This window comes from Musca domestica, unplaced genomic scaffold (genome assembly GCF_030504385.1).
Source record: "Musca domestica strain aabys unplaced genomic scaffold, Musca_domestica.polishedcontigs.V.1.1 2, whole genome shotgun sequence".
NCBI classification, from domain to species: domain Eukaryota; kingdom Metazoa; phylum Arthropoda; class Insecta; order Diptera; family Muscidae; genus Musca; species Musca domestica.
Window position 1 is genome coordinate 7,692,434 of NW_026712249.1, and position 21,167 is coordinate 7,713,600.

General features: G+C 36.7%; 3 protein-coding genes across 6 annotated transcripts in view; all 3 read left to right on the forward strand.

The window, feature by feature from the left end:
* LOC105261763 (uncharacterized) overlaps positions 1 to 8,008 on the forward strand; it is a 31,110-nt gene extending 23,102 nt beyond the window's left edge. For all 3 annotated transcript variants that reach the window (XM_059121756.1, XM_059121755.1, XM_011293916.3), the window contains 4 exons: positions 377 to 2,060; positions 3,110 to 5,140; positions 5,266 to 5,489; positions 6,232 to 8,008. In XM_059121756.1, the coding sequence (XP_058977739.1) occupies positions 377 to 2,060; positions 3,110 to 5,140; positions 5,266 to 5,489; positions 6,232 to 7,926 (5,634 nt within the window). In that variant the 3' untranslated portion in view covers positions 7,927 to 8,008. The remainder of the gene's footprint in view (positions 1 to 376; positions 2,061 to 3,109; positions 5,141 to 5,265; positions 5,490 to 6,231) is intronic.
* Positions 8,009 to 8,916: 908 nt separating this feature from the next.
* LOC101901192 (DENN domain-containing protein Crag) lies at positions 8,917 to 19,185 on the forward strand. Of its 2 annotated transcripts, XM_005182763.4 has the most exons (16): positions 8,918 to 9,805; positions 9,876 to 10,422; positions 10,486 to 10,636; positions 10,847 to 10,948; positions 11,008 to 11,177; positions 11,248 to 11,461; positions 11,526 to 11,681; positions 11,750 to 11,914; positions 11,986 to 12,223; positions 12,293 to 13,466; positions 13,532 to 13,837; positions 15,649 to 15,735; positions 16,029 to 16,410; positions 16,472 to 16,891; positions 16,973 to 17,151; positions 17,983 to 19,185. In XM_005182763.4, exons 1-16 carry the CDS (start codon positions 9,502 to 9,504, stop codon positions 18,299 to 18,301), a joined length of 4,914 nt encoding a protein of 1,637 aa, XP_005182820.1. In that variant the 5' UTR covers positions 8,918 to 9,501; the 3' UTR covers positions 18,302 to 19,185. The 2 variants fall into 2 exon arrangements, with proteins under 2 accessions (XP_005182822.1, XP_005182820.1); XM_005182765.4 differs by lacking the exon at positions 15,649 to 15,735 and having other exon boundaries at positions 8,917 to 9,805.
* A 1,219-nt stretch (positions 19,186 to 20,404) lies between these two features.
* On the forward strand, positions 20,405 to 21,127 carry LOC101889981 (uncharacterized). The gene has a single exon (XM_005182785.4). The coding sequence runs from the start codon at positions 20,540 to 20,542 to the stop codon at positions 21,125 to 21,127; it is 588 nt and encodes a 195-aa protein (XP_005182842.2). The 5' UTR covers positions 20,405 to 20,539.
* The last annotated feature ends 40 nt before the right edge of the window (positions 21,128 to 21,167 follow it).

Genomic DNA, 21,167 nt, shown 5'->3' on the forward strand with positions numbered 1-21,167 from the left:
CGGACGAGTGGCTGAGATGACAGCATTCTGAAGTTGGTTGCAGTTTTTTTATTTATCTCACCCTGTACTTCGGATTTTCCTTACTTCAAGGTCTCTATCTTGATATCTTAATTGATTGGCATGAAACTGCTTTTGTTATGTGACTCTTAGGGTCAATCACAAAAAAAATCATCCAAAAAGATGCTGTAGAAGCATTCGATGTATGTCAAATGGCACGTATAGATTAAAGGTCTAAAGTTAAGAAGAAATTATCAAATGAATATTTTGAACTACTGATACAATGTGAGCGGTCATCAATTCAGATTATGTCATTAAAAGAATCTTAGGCGAAACTATCTAATTCTGAACACAAAAATCATTTGCTTTTCCATTATAGAAAATTCCTCCAAAAATTTTAGACATTTTTCGAAATGAGGCCTGTCACCAGTATGTTGATCTTTGTTCCGACGACGAAGCAAACTCATCAAAAGAAAAGAATAATGATGATGATTTAGAAATTGTTTATGTGTCCTACCCCACAAAACCAAAGTCCAAAGAATGCAAAAAGAAATCCGATAGAGAATATATTGCAAAAGGCATTAATGCAAACGACCACAAAAAATCAGAAGGAGTATCTTCCAAAAAGGGCTTACGTGCCTTGGACGATGATGCTTCCAAATTACTGAAGCAAATCGACAGATTATCATCTGAAGATAAAAATTATAACAATACGAAGGAAATATTATTTCATAGACGTGAACAAAACGATGATCTTTTTGAGAGGAGGGAAAGGAAACAGATTTTCAAAAGGGAACCAGATACCATATCATTGGATTCTAGTGATGATGAACTCTCCAATAAAGTAGAACCGCTTATAACCAATTACAATCATGTTAGTTTGGGTAAAAATCATCCATCACCTAGTAAAGAAAATTGTCTAATTGTTGAAGAAGACAATGACATTCTCTTGACCGAAATGACAGAGAATATCACAGAAAGTCCAAAGGAAAATCTAAGCCCCAAATCTCCAGAAACGATTTCGAAAACTAACAATGTAATAACCAATAACACTAGACCATCAAATTTCGAAGAATTGTTGGACAAAACTCCCGTCAAAGATGAACAGAAAGAAGGCAAAATAGAAAAATTACTTAACCAATTAATTACACTTCTCCAAAAAAACACAAGCGAACGTCAGGATGCAGATGAGACATGTCCAGAAGCACCGTCAATATCAATGAATGTAAATACAGCAACCCACATTTCTCAATGTAATGTCCCATCAAATGTACCAATAACTCCTCAGCAAACGTATATTGGAGACTACCCTACATATTATTCACAATTCCAAAGAATGGCCTATCAACGAAAACTCAATCTTAACGATCCACGAATAAGAAATGAATTGAATAAATATAAAAACTCACCATTGTTAATTGCGGGAGGCATCGATATAACAAGTTTGACAAACAAAACAACTGAGTTTCCATATTGTAATCAATCAGCTCATTGCAATTATTATCCCTATCCTGATGTTGATAACTCACCACGGCATCAATTCCCAATGCATTGCACTCAAGATCGCCCATACCGACCCACTGCCCCAAATTCATGTTATAGAACACCATACAGACAAACGGGGCCTAGTCTGACTAAAAGTAGCATTACCTATGCCGAATATAAACGGAGAAAAGCTGAGGAGGAGGAGAGAATGGCGAAAAGAGAGATGGAATGTCGACAAAGCACGAATGTATCTAATCGGGTAGAATTTGTCAACGCAATTTTAAATAACAAAAATTTATCATTTCCTAAGGATGAAACGGATTTGTTGAAGAGTAGAAAAGAAGAAAGGGTTTCAAATATAAACTCAGAATGCAACAAATTATCATCAAATGACCAGGAGCCAACGTTGAGGAGATGCGAAGAGAATATTAAAAACAATACACCTGAAAAATGCAAACCATCATCACCTTCGTTAGAAAATAAATCGGATGGTATGGTCCAAAGCAAAGAGTCTTTAAAGTCCAAAAAATCGTCAGAATTCGAGCGCATTTTGAAGGAAATAGATCATATAATACCAGGTAAGTACAGTATTGAACGCCCACAATTGTAGAAAGTTCTTAGTAATTAATTCTAACAATAAACAAATAAGAAAAGGCTATAGCCTGCGGAGCCGACCATGTGATAACCTACAACACTACAATATATTGGAAGCTACCTTATGTCAAAATTCATTTTGGAAGATTTCGTTTTTGAAATAATGTCTTAGAGACCCGCCCAGATGTTACCCTTAGGTTTTTGGGCGAGGGCAATCGCCCTAATCCTACCCCATGCAAAGATTTCGTGAAGATCGGGCGATAATTGCGACCTGTATACAATACCATCAACACATAGTGTTGGGGGTGTAGAAAAACATTAGAAAATATACAATTCAAAATTGTAAGTCAAATTGAAAAAAAAATAACAAAAACAAGTTAAAAAGTATCGGTCGGTTTAGTCGACTGATGTATACCCTCAGCCAATGTTCGATTATTTAAACATATTTTGATTACTGTTATGATTATTTAAATTGTCAACCCTCTATGGAGTAGGTAATGCGAAGAAATGAGCCAATATTGTCCATTTCCTATCGGGCCCGAATTTAATACCAGTCCTTACATCACATTTTTTGGGAGTTGTTATTATTCAAAATTTTGACCCTTTGTGTGGGAGGTACTTGATGAAGTGGACCGATATTGTCCATTTTCGTACCTGACCTAGAACTGATGCAAATATTACGATTTGCAAATTTGGAGCAAAATCGGATTGTAATTTATTTATTTATTTTTTTTTTTTTTTTGAAAATTTCGACCTTTTGGGGGTGAGGATCTAAGTTTGACAAAAATATTATGATGTACCAAGTTTGGACCAAATCGGATACTCCCTTCATTATCGTGCGCTAGATCGACTCCAAATGTCCTGAAACGGATTTGGTCCAAAGAGACCTAGGGTCTAAAACCGTTATTTCGACTAGGCACGTTTTGATTGTACAGCTGAAGCTAAACTCAATTTGTTCCAAAATATTATATAACGCCTAATATTCCTCATGTTTAACATATTCAAAAATTCAAATTCCATACTTTTCTTGTAGTGAAAAAACGTCCGTCAAGTGTTCAAGCCCGAACAGAAATAATCAAGCAATTGGAAACTGAAACTATGACTCCAGAAAATAATGAAATATCACCAAAGAAATTAGGTACCAAAAGCAGCAAGGCCAAAACACCTTCAAAAACAAATCCATCCAAAAATGTTGAAGACGCCGTTTTAAAGGTCCCCAATAAAAGGAGTAAAACTATGGAAGATAGTTCGAAACCAAAACCATCCAAAACAAAAAATCTAAAACGCCGGAAAACTATTGATGATTCCACACGGGTAGTAGTCAAATCTTGCGAAAATCCCCCATTAAAGGAAACGAAAAATTCAACAACCAAATCCATTGTACAAAATCAGCCAATTTTGTTGTTAAAACGCCTAACCGAAAGTGACATTAGGAGCTATACTACCGCCAACAAACGATCGGAAAGAAGTCTTCATAGACCAGATGAAATCTCCTCAAGTGATATATTAAATGTTCAGCTAGTGCAATGTGGAACTCGTAAGTTACCGCGTCAACCATCGGAAACACTGCCGAAGTCTGCTAAACCCAAAAAACCCAACAATGATTTACAAATGACAGCAGGTAGTACACGAAAGTGTGCCCTATGCACTACTAGACCGGCGGATCTAACTAACCACTACATACGGAAACACAAAACCGAATCGTACACATCAAGATTAAGTTTGACACGCATTGAAGATCTCACCTCAAACATACGTTTTATTCAAGAGCTGCAAGCAAATATTCGCAATAAACGTTTGTCACGCTTTTCGGTTGTTTGTCCATTTTGTGACGAGGAATTAATCGACAGTTTCCAAAATTTCTACGATCACTATGCCACTCATACTGGCGAATATGCCTATCAGTGTTCCGGATGTAATTTTACCAAACCTTTTAAGGCCGACATTCAATCGCATATTTCGCATTCGAAATTATGTCGTACGGCATATTTACAAGTCATGTATCGTTATCCGGCCAATGCCAAGGTCATATATCTGCATTATTGTAAAATCTGCAACTTTGTACAATTGAATGAGGCCAATATATTTAAACATCAAAGGGAGCACCATGATCCACGACAGGCCATTTCGGATAATGTTGGCAAATGTATATTGGCTGCGATCTGTGAGGAGACTGATGATTTTCCTGCACCTAACTTGCGGGCTAATGGCAGTACGGGGGACGATGATAAACAAGATGAAGAAGAAGAAAACGAGGAGGAAGATGAAATGATTGCTCCCCGGATTCTGAGCGATAACATTCCCGTACAAAATGAACCATTTTCTGAAGAAAACTACAATTCGTCTTTGCACACTTTAGAAGAAGCCCTTAAAGAAATGCACGAGGGCATCCAAAAGACAACGACGACAATGCCCGAACTTGCCATGACCACAATACATGACTTTCCCACAAAAGTTGTTGGTCCTGAAAATTCAACTGCAATGACCCCCAAACAAGAATATAGCTTTGAGGAACCTGCCCCTAACGATTTTATTATGAATATATGCAAATCAGAACCAAATTATGATGAACAATTCATAGCGCCAACATTCTCCAATTCCAATTTACATGTACATCAATATCGCCATTACCCCCAAAATATTCAATATTTTGGTTTATTTAAATGCCTCGCAGATGATTGTTATTTTTCCTCAAATTCCTGCGGCGAGTATATCGAACACATAGAAGCACATTACTGTGATGATAATGAGGAGGGAGCAAAGGAGAGGGAAGGCCAACAACTACTCCGTTGTCCATATTGCAGTCAAGATAGTTCCAGCTGTATGATGACACCACATCAATTGGCGGAACATATTAGTCGAGATCATCACAATTTAATATTTCAATGTTCGATTTGTTGTTATCGCAGTTGTGATGCCTCCAATGTAGCAATACATCAAACAGAAATGCATGCAAGTCACCCAACGTGTGTGGTATATAAATGTTTGGATATGGAAATTACCCCCGACCAGGAATATCTAAAGAAGAAGATATCAGAGAATGTGGGAAAAGTGGAGTGTGCATGTAAGTGTTGTCGGTTGTAAATTTTAATTTCCTTTGCGCAAAGGCGCCCATATAATTATATTTAATAATATTTCGAAACCTAACTTTAATATTTTTGTAAATATGTTATTATAATTACCTTTCAGACTGTAATGAAGAAGCTTTCTACCATTCAAACCTATTGGAACATCACCTGGCTGTGGTCCATAACATCAGTATTACAAAAATCTTGGAATATTATTCATGCATATATTGTCCGACACATACAAATGAAGATAGAAATGTCATGAGGAAACACTTAGCCCTTCAACATCCCGAAGAATTTCCATTTTTATGCGATCATAATGAGATTGTTGTAAATCTCAATGAGGTAATTGACTGCTCTATTGTGCATCCCTTGAAAAATTAACAAGTAAACAAGCAGTTAGTTCGGCCGGGCCAAACTTTGAATACCCTTCACAATTGGAAGGAATTTGGAAATATTCAAAAAAATAACATTCGATAAAAATTTTGTTAAAATCTTAGAAAATACCGAATATATAGCCATTATATTGGAGTCTATACGAAGACGTGGACATGCATAGGCCACTTTTGTCATAAGCCATTGAAAAAATCGGTGAATAATGTAGTTAAAATCATCAAAATACCGAATATAGGGAGGTACCATAATATGGGAGCTATACCAAAATGGACCTTTCATAGGCTGTAGTATCCATTACGAAATTCAAATACCAAATTTTTTTTTTTCATATTTTTAAATCTTAAAAAAATGTCATCTTTGCTCTCAAAATCCTTGAAAAAATATACTCAAAATGGAAGACCTAATCTCTAACTATCCTTGAAATTAACTCTCAAAAAGTCCACAACTCTTACCTTAGCTTAGCTCTACAATCATTGAGAATTCATTTATTTTTTTAAAAATACACCAAACTATAAATCTTTGAAAAGAAATCCTAAATACATTTCATACAAAATTTACTATCATCTTAACTCTAAAATTCTTCACAATATATTCTTAGGGAAATTCAAATTAAATATCTATTTAAAAATTATATTTATAGAATTTGTATGCCTGATGTTTTTATCAAAACTTGTTTATTCATTGATTTTAGGATGTAGTTACTAATTTAAAATTAGTGGATGTATCCGAAAAGATTCCAGTAGTTGATGTTAAGAGTAATACTGCTGGCTCACAAGATTCAGCAGCTGATGTCAAACCAAACATTGAAGAGATTCTTAAGCTACAGGAAGAAACCCTGAAAATACGACTAAATAAGCTAACACGGAATACCGGTATTGCTCCAGATTGTCTCTATCATTGTCCGATACAAACGTGTGCTCGTTTCTTTTCCACCTTTGATATGTGGCTAAGGCATATGCGTCTGCGTCACATGTGCTTGGAGTGTGAGTGTCCACATTGCCCAAATGAAAATGGTTCAACCTTAAGGGCCTTGCCTGACTATGAAAGACATTTTGAAGAACATCGCCGTCACACTTATGTTTGTTATCATTGCATTTCAACGTTTCCTAGTTACCAGGAGATACATAAACATGTACAAGACCAGCATGGCAGTGAAGTGCATTGTGAAAAAGTTCGTTTTAATTTTAATTACGCCTATCACATTGCCATACAATCGAACCTGGTATTGGGACCTTCAGAGTTTCTAATAAATTGCCTGAGTCGTTTGGAGGATGGCATCAAGCAAATCGAATTGAAAGAATCGACGAAATTAAAAAAAGAATGGTTGATTGACTATGAACGCGTAATGCCATCCTGGGTAGACGAATGTGCCATTGAGTTGTGCTCAGTTTCAAAACTTAGTATATGTGGTGTGTGCTGCAAAGCCTTCGGTTCCCAGTTGCAGCTTAGCGAACATATAAAGGCTAATCATGCCCGTCGAGATGCCCATGTGATAAACATTGAACGTCAGAAAGATCAGAATTTGTATCTTAACCTCGCTTTGGTCTTTGCCACTGATCACATATCCTTCGCCACCATGACCAATTGTTTTTGTTGTGAAGAGAGAAATATGGAAGCAGGACTTTTCATTTTACATCTAAAGAATTATCACAAATTCGTTTTAAATTATTACTGCGAATACTGTCAAAATCAAATGGAATCAATTAAATATGCCACGGAACACTTTAAGGAACATCATGCTGATACTAAAATTAAAATTCGTTGTGAATTGTTGTCGGAACATGAAATTACGTTAATTTCTATAAGAAATTTTAAAATACAAATAGGAAATAATCGTCGAAGTGCTGCAGACTTTATTGTAAAGGAGGAACTTTTTGACTCGGGCAGGTGTAGTGAAAGTCATGCCGATGACGTAATGCTCTTGGACGAGGATGATGTTGTTGTGGAAAACTTTGAAAAAGAATTGCGAAATAGTAAAGACATTCAAAATAACAAACCAAAATTAAAATGTATTGCTATGGAAAACTTGCTTGAAAGCAAATGTCAATCGGCCTGGTCATCATATAACGTTTATGAAGATACTTCAAAATGTATAAACACCGCAGAAGAGACCAAGAATGCATTGATATACTACAATCCTGTTTCACAGCAACAAATATTTACAACTCTCCCTGCCTTGACGACGCCTCCTGATTATATTCCCAGTGCCTTGCCGTGTCTATTGAGCTATAATGTGCCACAACAAGTAGCAGTCGCAAATCTTAATAACAATACCATATTACTACAAAACCCACCACCGTCAGGTGTGGTATCATCTCACTGTCCATTAACGTATTTAAGTTCACAGAACACCGGCACAAATTGTCTTCCTCCATTTTGGCATTAATTAGTCGGATTAATGCATAGCTTTACCTTTTTATGTACACTTTTTCCCTGGAAGGGTCTTTATTATAAATAGTTGAACTTTTTATTTTTATATAAAATAATTCCATATTTAAAAATCTTAATTTATTTTAAACTTTTCCCCTTTATCGAGTCAGTTTGTGTTCATAATTTATTACTGTAAAGTATTTAGTTATATAATTCATTTTAACCTCATATATGAATTTCTAAAATGTATGAATAAACATGTTTTCTTTTTTAGAAAAAAAAAAAAATTAAAACTTCCACTACTTATTTTCAATCGTGGCTATAGATGCCCTTAATCAAGTCATTACATCAAGTCAACCCTCATTTTTATTCGAAAAAAAGCCAAGTTTCTTTTAAATGAAATTAGTACTGTGAGCAAGTTAAACGGCTTCTTTGACACTCGTCCCTTAGTTCACTAGGTGAACACGTTACCTAAAATTAGACGTAGCGTATACATACATTCAACTTTTCCACTAGGGTAAAATGTCTTGTACGTCCGTCTACCGCATATCCTAGAATCACCAAATAAAAACTTTGTTAAAATTCATATTTTTTTGAATTCACTCAATTGTAATATTTTCCAATTAGAAACATTCATATATCTTTGTTACAATGTATAAGCAGCCGCCGTCGAAAAAATCGTTTAGCTTTGTTGTCTGCTCATCAGCTGTTGCTGTGTATCGCCTCTTTCGCTTTCTTTCCGCTGATTTCGTTTTCATAATGGCAGAATGACTGTCTAGAGAATCAAAAAACCGAAAGGCTAAATGGGCCCATCTGACTCTGGAGACGAATATGACGATGATTCAAATAAGTAGAGTTGTTAATAAACAATCAACCTCATAATAAATTTCAAATATAACTGACAGCTCGCACTCGTTTGTTAAGGGCGCAGTGTTGTATTTATCTGACAACATGCATAATCAGTACCCATTACCCATGAATATGTACCGTGCCTACATTGGCTAAAAATCGGAGTAATCACTAACCGATTCCACCGAATCCTAAAAAATTGTTTTTATAAAAATATCAAGTGAAGAAAAACGCATAAAATTTGTAAATTTATAAAGCTTAGTAACGCAGCTTCAAAGACATTGGCAAGGCGTTGCAGCGCTGCAGCTGCTTTTTGCACAAATCATCAAAGAATCAAAGTTTTTGCTGAATACGAGAAAAGTAGGGAGGAGCTCAACAAATACAATTCAATATTGAATCATCATCGATTCGATAAAGCTGGCTTCATTTTGATCCCTGTGTGAAAACAAGAAGAACTTGTTTTAAAAGAACTCCATTTCCTTGTCAGTAAGCCAGCCGTTGACGGTGACCACAACGACCGACGACTATTCTCAACAGTCATTCATGTGTTTTCGTCGATTGTCAAGGACATTATACAATTCATCATCGTAGTCTACATGTCTCATCAACATTTGTTGTAAAGCGCCCCACTAGTAGAATATACGCCGAGTGTTGTAGTAAAGAACAACAGCAGAGCAGTCGTATTGTATATAGATACATATGTGAAACGTTTGTGTGTCCTTTGTTTTGTTTTTAAGTTGCCATGGAGGAACGTCGAATTGCTGATTACTTTGTGGTGGCTGGAATGCCCGAAAATCCACAATTGCTGCAGGAGAGCAATTTCAAAGAGTCTGGCCAACATTTGAGGGCTGCCAATTCTATAGAACCCATTACAGATATTGGTGTATTCTTTCCCCTGCTGGGCGAAGATGTGCCAGATGGCTATGAAGTGCTGGAAACAACACCCACCGGCCTGCCTGCCAATCTGAATTTTGGGTCTTTGCGGTCGACAGAATGTTTCATTTATTACAGACGCGGTAAAGATCGTCCGCCTTTAGTGGACATTGGTAAGCATTAAACTATTTTTATGGCCGTAAATAAGAATGTGTGTAAATGTATATATGTTGTAATTAACAGGTGTCTTGTACGAAGGGCATGAACGCATCATGTCAGATGCTGAAATTGTGGCCGAAACACCCGGTGGACGTATTGCAAATGTTAACAATTCATCGGCGAAAACATTTTTAACGTACCGCCGTGCCCCCGCTGATATGCCATGTAACGAATTGGTCGTAACGGATTTGTGCGTTATTGTTCGCAGTAAAGGTGAAAAGCCTCCACATGCCTTTTGTTTGATATACAAATCGCTTAATAAAGCCTTCACGGGCAGTGATGTTTATCTCTGCTATAAAAAATCTATGTACCGTCCAAAACACATCAGTTACCAACCCGAAATTTTGCTCCGTTACCCAACCGTGGATCATAACGATTTTCCATTGAACTTGTGTCCAAGTGTACCGCTATTCTGTTTACCAATGGGTGCTTCCCTGGAGGCATGGCCACATGTTGGCAAGAATAAAAAACGTAGACCAACTGCGCCAGTATTCAGTACATTCGTATTGACTGTCAACGATGGAACATACAAGGTTTATGGTTCGGCTCTGACATTCTATGAGGATTTCGAGTGAGTACCTTACTTTCCAACATACTCAAATAATATTATAACGAACACATATTTTTATTAAAGTGATTCAAAGCTGTCGGATCAACAACGTGAATTACTTGGTTGGAATGAAGAATTTGCTCAAAATCATTCTTTGCATATCATAAAAGCCATATGTTTGCTGTCTCATTATCCCTTTGGTGATACCTTCGATAAATGGCTAAAATACTTACACGTAAGTGCTTACAATTGCTGAGACGTGGGCGTAGGTTTTCGTGTAAAGCAAGCATGGGAAACATTTATAATAATTGGTTCTGAAACCTAAATACTAAAAACGGAAAACCCCAAATCTCTTCTAGAATATATCTCTTTTAAATCTTGATAAAATTATCTTAAGAAGAATGATTATTTATCGAAATGTATGGTTCTTTTTTTCATTTTTTAGCGTATGGTCGTTTACGAGAAAAATTTGCCAATCCCCATTGAACGTTATATAACACAACTATTGGACGAGGTACCCTTTCCAGCTCCAAGTATTCATTTACAGGTAATTATTTTATAAATTTCTCTTTTAATATCCTTGTAAATATGTCCACTCTTATCTAGTTATCGAGTGAATCGAATGATCGTATTCTGCTCACCCAACCGGAAGACTCTCCATTGCCTCGTAGTGGTGCCGGTTTTCATATGTTGCTGCAAAATTTGGGTACAGATAACTGTTTGCATGTCCTGTTATTGGCATTGACGGAACAAAAAATACTCATTCATTCGTTGAGGTCAGTTAGTTTTGGTGGCTTATAAATCCCTAACCCTTCATTTGATTGTGGAATGTTTTTCGTTTTTTAGACCAGCAACATTAACAGCCGTTGCAGAAGCCATTGTTTCCCTTCTGTTCCCATTTAAGTGGCAATGTCCCTATATTCCCTTGTGTCCACTTGGCTTGGCAGAGGTACTGCATGCACCAGTTCCCTACTTAATTGGTGTAGATTCTCGATTCTTTGATCTGTATGAACCACCTACAGATGTGACTTGTATCGATTTGGATACAAATACTATAAGTGTAAGTATTTTCTTTGAATACCATCCGCTCAGAAGATAATCATTTTTTTTATCTTCGTCCTTAGCTGTGTGAATCGCAAAAGCATCTTACCACCAAACTTCTACCCAAACGAGCGGCTCGAATATTAAGCCAAACTCTGGACAGCCTTGAGGCAATGAAACCACTGAATGTAGACAGTAATAATAGTCTGGATCGTGACCTAAGAAGGCGGAGACGTGAGGTAACTAGATATAATTAATGATTGTCGCTGAACATATTAGCTTCATTACCGATGATATTTTAATGCAGCAACATTTGGAGCAACGTATACAGGAAGCATTTTTGCTTTTTATGGCATCGATATTACGTGGCTATCGCGATTATCTGGTACCCATTTCTAAAGCACCAACCGTTGGTGCCACTGACCCCAGTGCCTTATTTCAATTGAAAGCTTTTCTACGTTCCAGAGATAAGGTTTGTTGGACATTTGCATAATCTTTGGCAAATACAATTTTAAATAAGGGTATTGTTCTTTTTCTTCACAGGCTTATCATAAATTTTTTGAATTGTTAATGAAAACCCAAATGTTTATACGCTTCATTGAGGAGCGGTCATTTGTCTCTGATGGCGATCATGGTCTCACGTTTTTTGATGAATGTGCCGAGAAGGTGGGCTCATATGATGAGACTCCGTCGGATGTGCGTTTGGTCGAATGGGAAACTGGCCAGAGTAGTGAACGCACAAAATATATATTTCCTCCAGATATTGTTGGCCCCTCTAAAGGTATTCGCAATGAATAATGAACACTATATTGATTTCTTATTTTTCCTTTTTTTATTTACCATTTATTAGATTCAAATGTTCCTGAACCCGTCTATAACTATGATAGCTTTACTTTAAATCCCAGCCTCTTAAAATCCCCAGCCAAAACGGCTCTAAATCAGCTAATACAGCAACAAATAAATGGATGTTTAGCACCTGGTTCGCCCATTGCTCGTCGAACCAAACATGAAATAAAACTTTCCCAAAAGTTAGCACGTCGATGTCAAAGTCATCCTGAACTGTGGTCAAAATATTTACTGGCTACATGTTATTCATTGTATTTCCTCATATTGCCTGCCATGGTATTGGATACCCGTCGAGCAGGCAAAGAACACGAGACATTAAGATCCGCCTACAATATGTTGCTTAAGGCCAGCAAAATCAAGATCAATTGTGATGAATTCTGCTATCGTATTATGATGCAGTTATGCGGTACTTATAATATGCCAGTATTGGCCGTACGCCTACATTATCTTATGAAGAGATCGGGTGTTCAACCGAATGCTTTAACCTATGGTTTCTACAATCGTTGTGTTTTAGAATCTGAGTGGCCCAGCGACAGCACGACTCAAAGTCAATTACGCTGGAATCGTATTAAAAACGTGGTTTTGGGTGCTGCCCACTTTAAACGAGCTGGAAAGTTGAGGGCTTCGAAGAAGCCTCTCTCTGCTTCGTGTGACAACAATTTGAGCACCTTGGAGACCGTGGATGGGGCATCACGTACCAGCTTAGTGTCATCGAATTCATCACAACATATTGCCGGAATGGGAGATGGTTATGGTGTTAATTTCTTAGATTTTTCTGCTTTCGATAAGCTACGATCGAAATTGGGTAGTATTGTGAGGCAATCAGTTGGGTCGCAGGATGCTACCGATGATGTAATATCGAGTGCCGGTCTGTTAATACCAGGTGAAGCCAAGTATCCATCAGGTAATGCTCACAATACAACTGTTGGAGATATGGCAAATCAGCCAACACCGGAAAGTTTTGCTGGTGATGCAGCTCTACTCAATAAACTTCAAAGACAACATACACTTACCGAAACCAACACCAAGAAAATAATGAACATTGGTGATGGCGACGAAGAAGAAGATGATGATGAGCATGCGTGTAAAGATGCGGTCAGTTCTCAGGAGGACTTGGCTGATCATGATGGAGAAACTGTACCCGGGGGAACAGATCACATATTGCAAAGTCCAACAAAGTATGTAATTCGCCTTGTATCCTATTCTTGTAACTTTTTAATATGTGTTAATTATTTCAATTCAGAATATCGCCAAGAACTCCCGTCACACAAAATGATCCCCTGGGTGCCCTCAATGAAGATGAACAACCGTCCATTCCTATTAACACCGTAACAACGTCCACACAACAGGATCAAACGTCCGATATGAATACTTCTTATAACAATAACACTTTATACAGCGATAAGCCAATACTGTTTAAGGGCCAACGCAGCGCCACGTTTGACGAATCGACACAATTGAATAAAATGCACCGTTCCGAAACAATGCCTGGATCAAGTGTTACATCCAGTTTGGCAAATTTGGGATCATCGTTTAAAATTAATTTTGGGTATGTTTACAGAAACGATATAATCAAGTTATTGCTCGACGTACAGTGGGACATGACAAATTGGATATATTGATATTATTGATGTTTCTTGAACCAAAGAGCGCTATTATTCCAATCATTTAAAGTTAATTGAAGTGAGAATTAGAAATGGAACCTTAGGATTGTTTTTAAATTGTAAGGAAGTTGATTTTATAAATCGGCTGCCGTTGTCTTCGTCATCGCAAAATGAAGTCGAGGCGACAATAACGGCATTAGTGTTGTCGTTTTTTTGTAGATAGCGATGAATGATTGCTATTAAGATTGTCGATACAACGGTATTTTTAAGATTTTAACAGAATTTTGGGCGAATGTTTTTTTTTTTTTTTTTTTTGAAAATTTCCAAATTTGTTCCAAATGGTGGAAGAAGTTATTCAAAATTCGCCCCAGCCGAACTTACTGTTTTGCCATCTTTTGTTTTTAAACTGTCTATGTCGCTTCTATGCCTTACCATAATACCATTTTCGAATCTAAGCAACGGCGATGGTGACTTGCACTATAAGACGACTATAGAAACGACAACCGAAATGATGATGATTGTACGATCATGGCGTCGGGTCCAGTGGTCGATGACATATGTGAAAGGCTGAACCCCTATCTCACGGTGCTTGTCGCATACTTCCACGCGAGGAATATGAAAATATCAGCCACGAAATCAACGGCCACACTCTTTACCATATGGTCTGCGGAGATATGAACGCAAGTGAATGTGTAGGTCGAGGGGAATTTTATACCGACCACGAACTACCCCAAGATTCTAGGGGTCACAATCGACTGCATGTTCAAGTCATCTGCGACAAGATGAAAAGTAGGAACAAGGTCCTCAAGGCGTTAGTCGGCAGCACTTGGGGTGCGGACAAAAAAACCTTGTTGACCTATCACGTTATAAGAGGTCAACAAGGTTTTCTTGTCCGCACCCCAAGTGCTGCCGGCTGCGAACACTAGTGCTACTCAGTGGACTGGGTGCCTTCTCATGACACCAGTGGAAATCTACATGAGAAGGCGAAAGTCCTTCCCTTACGTCAGCATAATCATATGCTTTCGTTGCAGTACCTGCTTAGGTGTTACCGTGAGAGTCATCCCAACCATCATATAGTGGATAAATCTCCCCCACCCAGGCGTGTCAGGAACGACATTCACGATAGAGAGGGAGGTCCAACGTTACAAGAGAGAACCTCTAGATCAAGAAGCCTATCAGGCAGGTCTGAGTGACATACATACGCGTCACCTCTTTAATTGCACAGCCAAACCTACCCAAATCACTTTAGAAGATCTCTGGCTACAGCCCATTAAAGTAGCCGAATTTTTAAACCTGGAGCTGGAAAGAGATCAGAAGAACACTTGCATGTACTACTGCTACAACAACAAAAATCGTAATTGGGCCTATTGTAAATTTTGTTGTGATATGGTTCATTCTCCTATCAAACTAGTGACTGATAGTACTGATTTAAGAAGCTATATATTTTGGGAAAAAGTTCATTTCAAACCAGTGGGGAGTCGTTAATTCCAGCTCAAGAAAACCCAAAATTTATGTGTCCCACCTTGCGGCGATTTAAGCTAGGTTTTTTTTTTTGGAAAATTATATGTATTGATCTTTTTTGTAGCTTACAAGAATCAATTTTGTAACTATAATTTCCAAGCTACGCGATATTCATGTTTGGTTCCATTATTATTGTTTTGAATTAAGTTTATTCTATGATTTCCATCATTCAATTTCATTGATGTATATTTTTTGTTTTTCTATACACCTGTCCAATTGTAAAATGTTTTCGTAGACGTTATTCACCTGCACGCATGTCCACCTTTAAGAAAGACTTGAAATTGCCCACCAATATTATTGAAAATATTGCTCAAAATATGAGGTAAGTGTGTGAAGAGCAGCAAATTCTTAGAAAAAAAAGAAATCAAAATGCAACGAGACAAAGGTCTTTTTTTTTGATTTCGTTGTGTGTGTTTTATACGAATTCAATATATCTTGGTGGTGGTGGGTACTATTAAAAAAATATCTATGTAATGTGTTTTGTCACTAATTTATACACCTTACATTTTGCTTTTGTGTTGTATTATTTAGTAACTGCCAATTAGTTTAGTAAAATATCTATTTTTTAATAAATTGCATTGATTATTTAATTTTTAAAAACCATATGTCTTCCAGTCCAAATTTTACTGGCAAAAAATCAAATGAAATTATCCAGGGAAGTTTGAGCAGCATTAAACATGCCGCCACTTCCATTACTCGAAAATTTGATGAAATTAAAGGTGCCATATCGGCCAATACCACACCGGTCAAGTCCAGCGGCTCAGCACAAAACTACATAGACAGTGGAGTCAGTGAAGAGGATATGATTGCCCACGAAGATGGTACTTTGAAAATACGTAGAGTTTCAAGTGATTTAGAACATCCATGGAGCCGTTTAAGTGAATCGCGTAAATCCAGCTACAATAATTTGGTACCTCTGGGGGAGAACACTTCGACAATGAATTTAAATACAGCTCTGCTTTCATTGCCCGAAAATCTTTATACACCTCCGGAAGATGTAAGTTCTGGTCAATTGTTGAATTTATTTATGTCATTTACTATTTCTCCTTGCTCCCCAGGGTCTGGAAGATTCTAGGGATTGCGATGTGTTGATACAAATGACATCATGTTCCCAATGCCACAACTGCTCAGTTCTGCTGTACGACGAAGAGATTATGTCTGGCTGGTCGGCCGAAGATTCAAATTTGAATACAACTTGCCATGCGTGTAACAAACCAACCGTCCCCAATTTAAGTGTGCGCATCATTGTCCAAGATGCCAGCAAAACTGACGAAAAAGTTATCGAAACAAATGTGCCCTATTTAAACCCCCTGGTCTTGCGCAAGTATTTGGAAAATATTTTGACCCAAGAAGGAGACCTTGCATTGCTTAAAGCCAATTTCGTGGAAGAACATAAAATTGTCTATTGGAATTTATTGTGGATTATGGAACGTATCGAAAGTAAAACCCATTTACCCGATTTATGTTGTCCACCCTCGGTAGGTTATTGTGATTTGATGCATTTCTATAGAATTGAGATTAATATATATATATATATATATATCGATTATTTTGTTTAGGATGATGGCAATATTGACCCGCTTAGCAAAGTGAAACATGTTAAAATTCAATGCCTGTGGGATAACTTACAGTTGCACAGTGAGGCAGGTTTGCCTATGTATATTTTGCATAGGCAAACGCCAACCACAAGTCCATTGATAAAAGCTTTGCTCACCGATCAGGCTCAGCTGAATAAGAAGTAAGTACATTCTGTAAGCGATGAAATATTTTTAAAAAGTAATTGAAATTAATCTATAATACCTTCCGTTTTTGGAGACTATTATATTTTTACGTAATTGGGCCTAATATGATTCTTATTATATACAGGGTGAGATAAAAAAAATGCAACAACGCCATAATTTTTACATTTTTTTTTTTAATTTTATTGAATGAAAGCAAAAAATGTCGGAAATAGCATCAAAATTTAGAATAAGCTTAGATTTGTTCGGATTGGTAATCTTTGGCACGAATTATGGTCTTCAAACGGCCAATGAAACTGTCACACGCTGCTAGAATGTTGTTTTGCGCTATTTTGGGCCATTCCCGGCGAAGAGTTTACTTGAGATGATCGACACTTTGATATTTTTTAGTGCCAACTTTGCTTTTCAAAATACTCCAGACACAGAAGCCACCAAAATCTCCGGATCCCAATCCGTTGTACGGTTGTGTCTGGAGTATTTTGGAAAGCAATTTTGGCACTAAATAATACCAAAAGGATCATCCCAAGCAAGCGATTCGCCGGGAATGGGCCAAAATACCCAGAGCAACATCACGGCAGCGTGTGACGGTTTCATTGGCCGTTTGAAGACTCATAATTCGTGCCAAAGGTGACCATTTCGAACAAATCTAAACTTATTGTAAAATTTGATTCTATTTCCGACATTCTTTGCTTTCATTCAATAAAATTTAAAAAAAATTTAAAAATTATGGCTCTTGACTTTGTTGCAGTTTATTAATATCAGCCTGTATATAAAAAATTATATATAAATTATTCCCACTTTAAAACAAAATTGCTTCCTCTACTTTGCAGTGTTATCCAGCAAATTGTCACAGCCATACGTTGCAATGATCTGTTGATGCCCGTCAAAAAATTGGCAAACGAACGCCACAAACTAAAGCACAGTGGTGTGGATCGTTCACATTCAATATATCGGGATATATTGTTTTTGGCTCTCACCGCCATTGGACGCTCCAATGTGGACTTGGTCACATTTCATCGTGAATATGCTGCGGTCTTCGATAAACTCACAGAGAAAGAATGTAATATGTATTATCGGAATCAGGACTTACCGCCATCCGCGGCGACAATTTTCTGTCGAGCTTATTTCAAGCCTTTGAGTATTCCTTGACGAGAAGACAACAAGCAACACTTTTTCAAAGAGGACATACGATTTTATCGGAAGACGTCGTAATGAAAATCGAAAAATTATAAACTTACAACTACTACCAATAACAATAATAACAATAATGTGGCAATCATCAATATGGACACTCTAAAAAAACAGACAAACAGATAAAAATAATGAAGCAGTACTAAAATATAGTTTAGTCTTTAATTAATGAATATTATATATATACATATATGTATACACACATACACATTTTAGGTATAGGTTTTTTTGTTGTTTATTTTTTATGTGAAAATAATAGTGGATAGTAGTAGTAAAGAAGGCAAAAAGACAAAAGATAAAGCGCGACATTCATTATTTGTTGTTGATATGTAGAATACTATTTGTACAGTCTTTTACAAATTCAAAAAAAAATTACATACACCAACACAGACACATACACACAGACACAAGAACGAGAACAACATGATGATGATAATAATAATTAACATTATATAATTACCTATGTATTTTTTAAAAATAACTACTTTTATTATCATATGCCTTATTAATGTTAATTCAAAGACATTGTCGATAATATGACAACTTATTTTAGAGTTTTGTAATAGATGCAAGAAAATGAAAAAAAAACATGTTTCATGTACATAACCATTACATATTTACCACTAGCACCCATACAAATACACCCACACAAACACACACATCAACTAAAAACTATTTACTTTATATTTTATTTCCCTTCAAAGACGATTTATTTTTCTAAAACAAAAAGCAAAGGTAGATTCTACATTTTTAGTAAAGAACAAAAATGTTGATGATGATGACAACCCATATTCTCGTATTAAGAAAAATTGAAATAAATATAGCAGACAGAGGTATATGTATATGGATTGGTTTTTTTTTTATTTCATTTTGTACCATTTGGTAGTACCTGATCAAGTAAAAAAGCTGTAAGTTCAGCCGGGCCGAACTGTGATTACCTACCCCTCCATCATTTGGAATGAATTTGACCATTTTCAAAAAAATTAAAATCCGTTAAAAATTCTTTTAAAATCTTTAAAATGTCAAATGTAGCCGTTATATAAGCGTCTATACGACGACATAGGCAACTTTTGTCATAATCCATTACAATATTCAAATACGAAACTTGAAATAATATACGAAGACGTGGACTGTAGTGGCTGTAGTATTCATTACGAACTTCGAATACCAAATTTGAAACAATTCGGATGAATAATGTCGCTAAAATCATCAAAATACCGAATATCGGGAGGTAACGTTATATGGGGCTATACGAAGACGTGGACCTGCACAGACAATTTTCTGTCTTAGGCTGTAGTATTCATTACAAACTTCGAATACCAAATTTGAAGCAATCCCGGTGAATAATGCCGCTAAAACCATAAAAATACCGAATATCAGGAGGTACCGTTAATGGGGGCTATACGAAGACTAGGACCTGCACAGACAATTTTCTGTCATAGGCTGTAGTATTCATTACAAACTTCGAATACCAAGTTCGAAACAATTCCAGTGAATAATGTCGCTTAAATCATCATAATACCGAATATAGGGAGGTACCATTATATGGGGGCTATACGAAGACGTAGACCTGCACAGACAATTTTCAGTCATAGGCTGTAGTATTCATTACAAACTTCGAATACCAAATTTGAAACAATTCCGGTGAATAATGTCGCTAAAATCACCAAAATACCGGGCTATACCAAAACGTGGACCTACATGGCCAAACCGAAAAAAAATTCGTTTTCTGAAGAAGCTAAATACGGAAAGTTAGTATGATTTTGCATATTCAACATGCTAATTTAGGCGGTCGACCTACTCGACTTCGAAAACACATTTCACCGTTTTTTCAAGAATTTCACTTGACTGTACCCGTGTTATTCGTCATCGCGTTACTTACATTTTTAACTTTTTCTCACTGAAACGTCGTCTATCATCCACGGATTCGAATTTTTTCGATGATAAGCGGTAGAGCATTCCTTCGTCTATATTTTCATTTGTCTATGCCAACGACACCTATCGTCAAATTGTCACAATTAAATTGCGCTCTTTTGTTTACTTTGGATTTTCTATTTATCTATGTAACAGATGGCGTTGGCCTCACATTTCGTCGTGTTGCCAACCATGTAGTATATGTTTAGGTTGGCAACACCCAAACGAAACGTAATTTAAATGTTCTTTCAAATAGAGAATAACATTTTTTAAACAAAGAAAATGCAGAAGGTCAACTTTCTCTTCAAAATAATGGAAATTATTCTGGGTCTAATCTGCCTTGGATATCATACCAGTGGTTTTCTCAATGTGGATTTTGTACAAACGCACTATACCTATTGTTGTATATTCGGTGGATTTACATTGATGGCTATGTATGGTTGTTTGGCCATTTGCCTACAGGAATCCGAAAGTGTTCACCCATGGTGGGAGGGTGGCATTAATCTACTTGCTGCTGTATGTTTTATAGCAGTTTCTGTGGACAGTATGTTTCATGCCGAGAAAGATTTCTACCTGACATATTTAATATCACGCCAAGACGAGCACGACGAAAAAGAAGAACCCCATCCATTTTTTAAATATTCAAAAGCCCAAAGCATTGCTGCTCTCTATTGTGGCTGTTTGTTTTTGTTGCATTCTATCATTGCATTTGACTTTGCACTCCATCAACAACGCCGTAATGAAAATGACGTCACCATGGATGATGCAAATTCCGACAACTCGGAGGATAGCAAAATTGAATTGTATGTCTGTGGAAAAGCTGTACACAAGCGTCTGGAAAAATATGATTGGTTTAAGAAATTAAATTAATTGAAAAGTTCGGCCGGTAAGTTTTGATCATTATTGACAT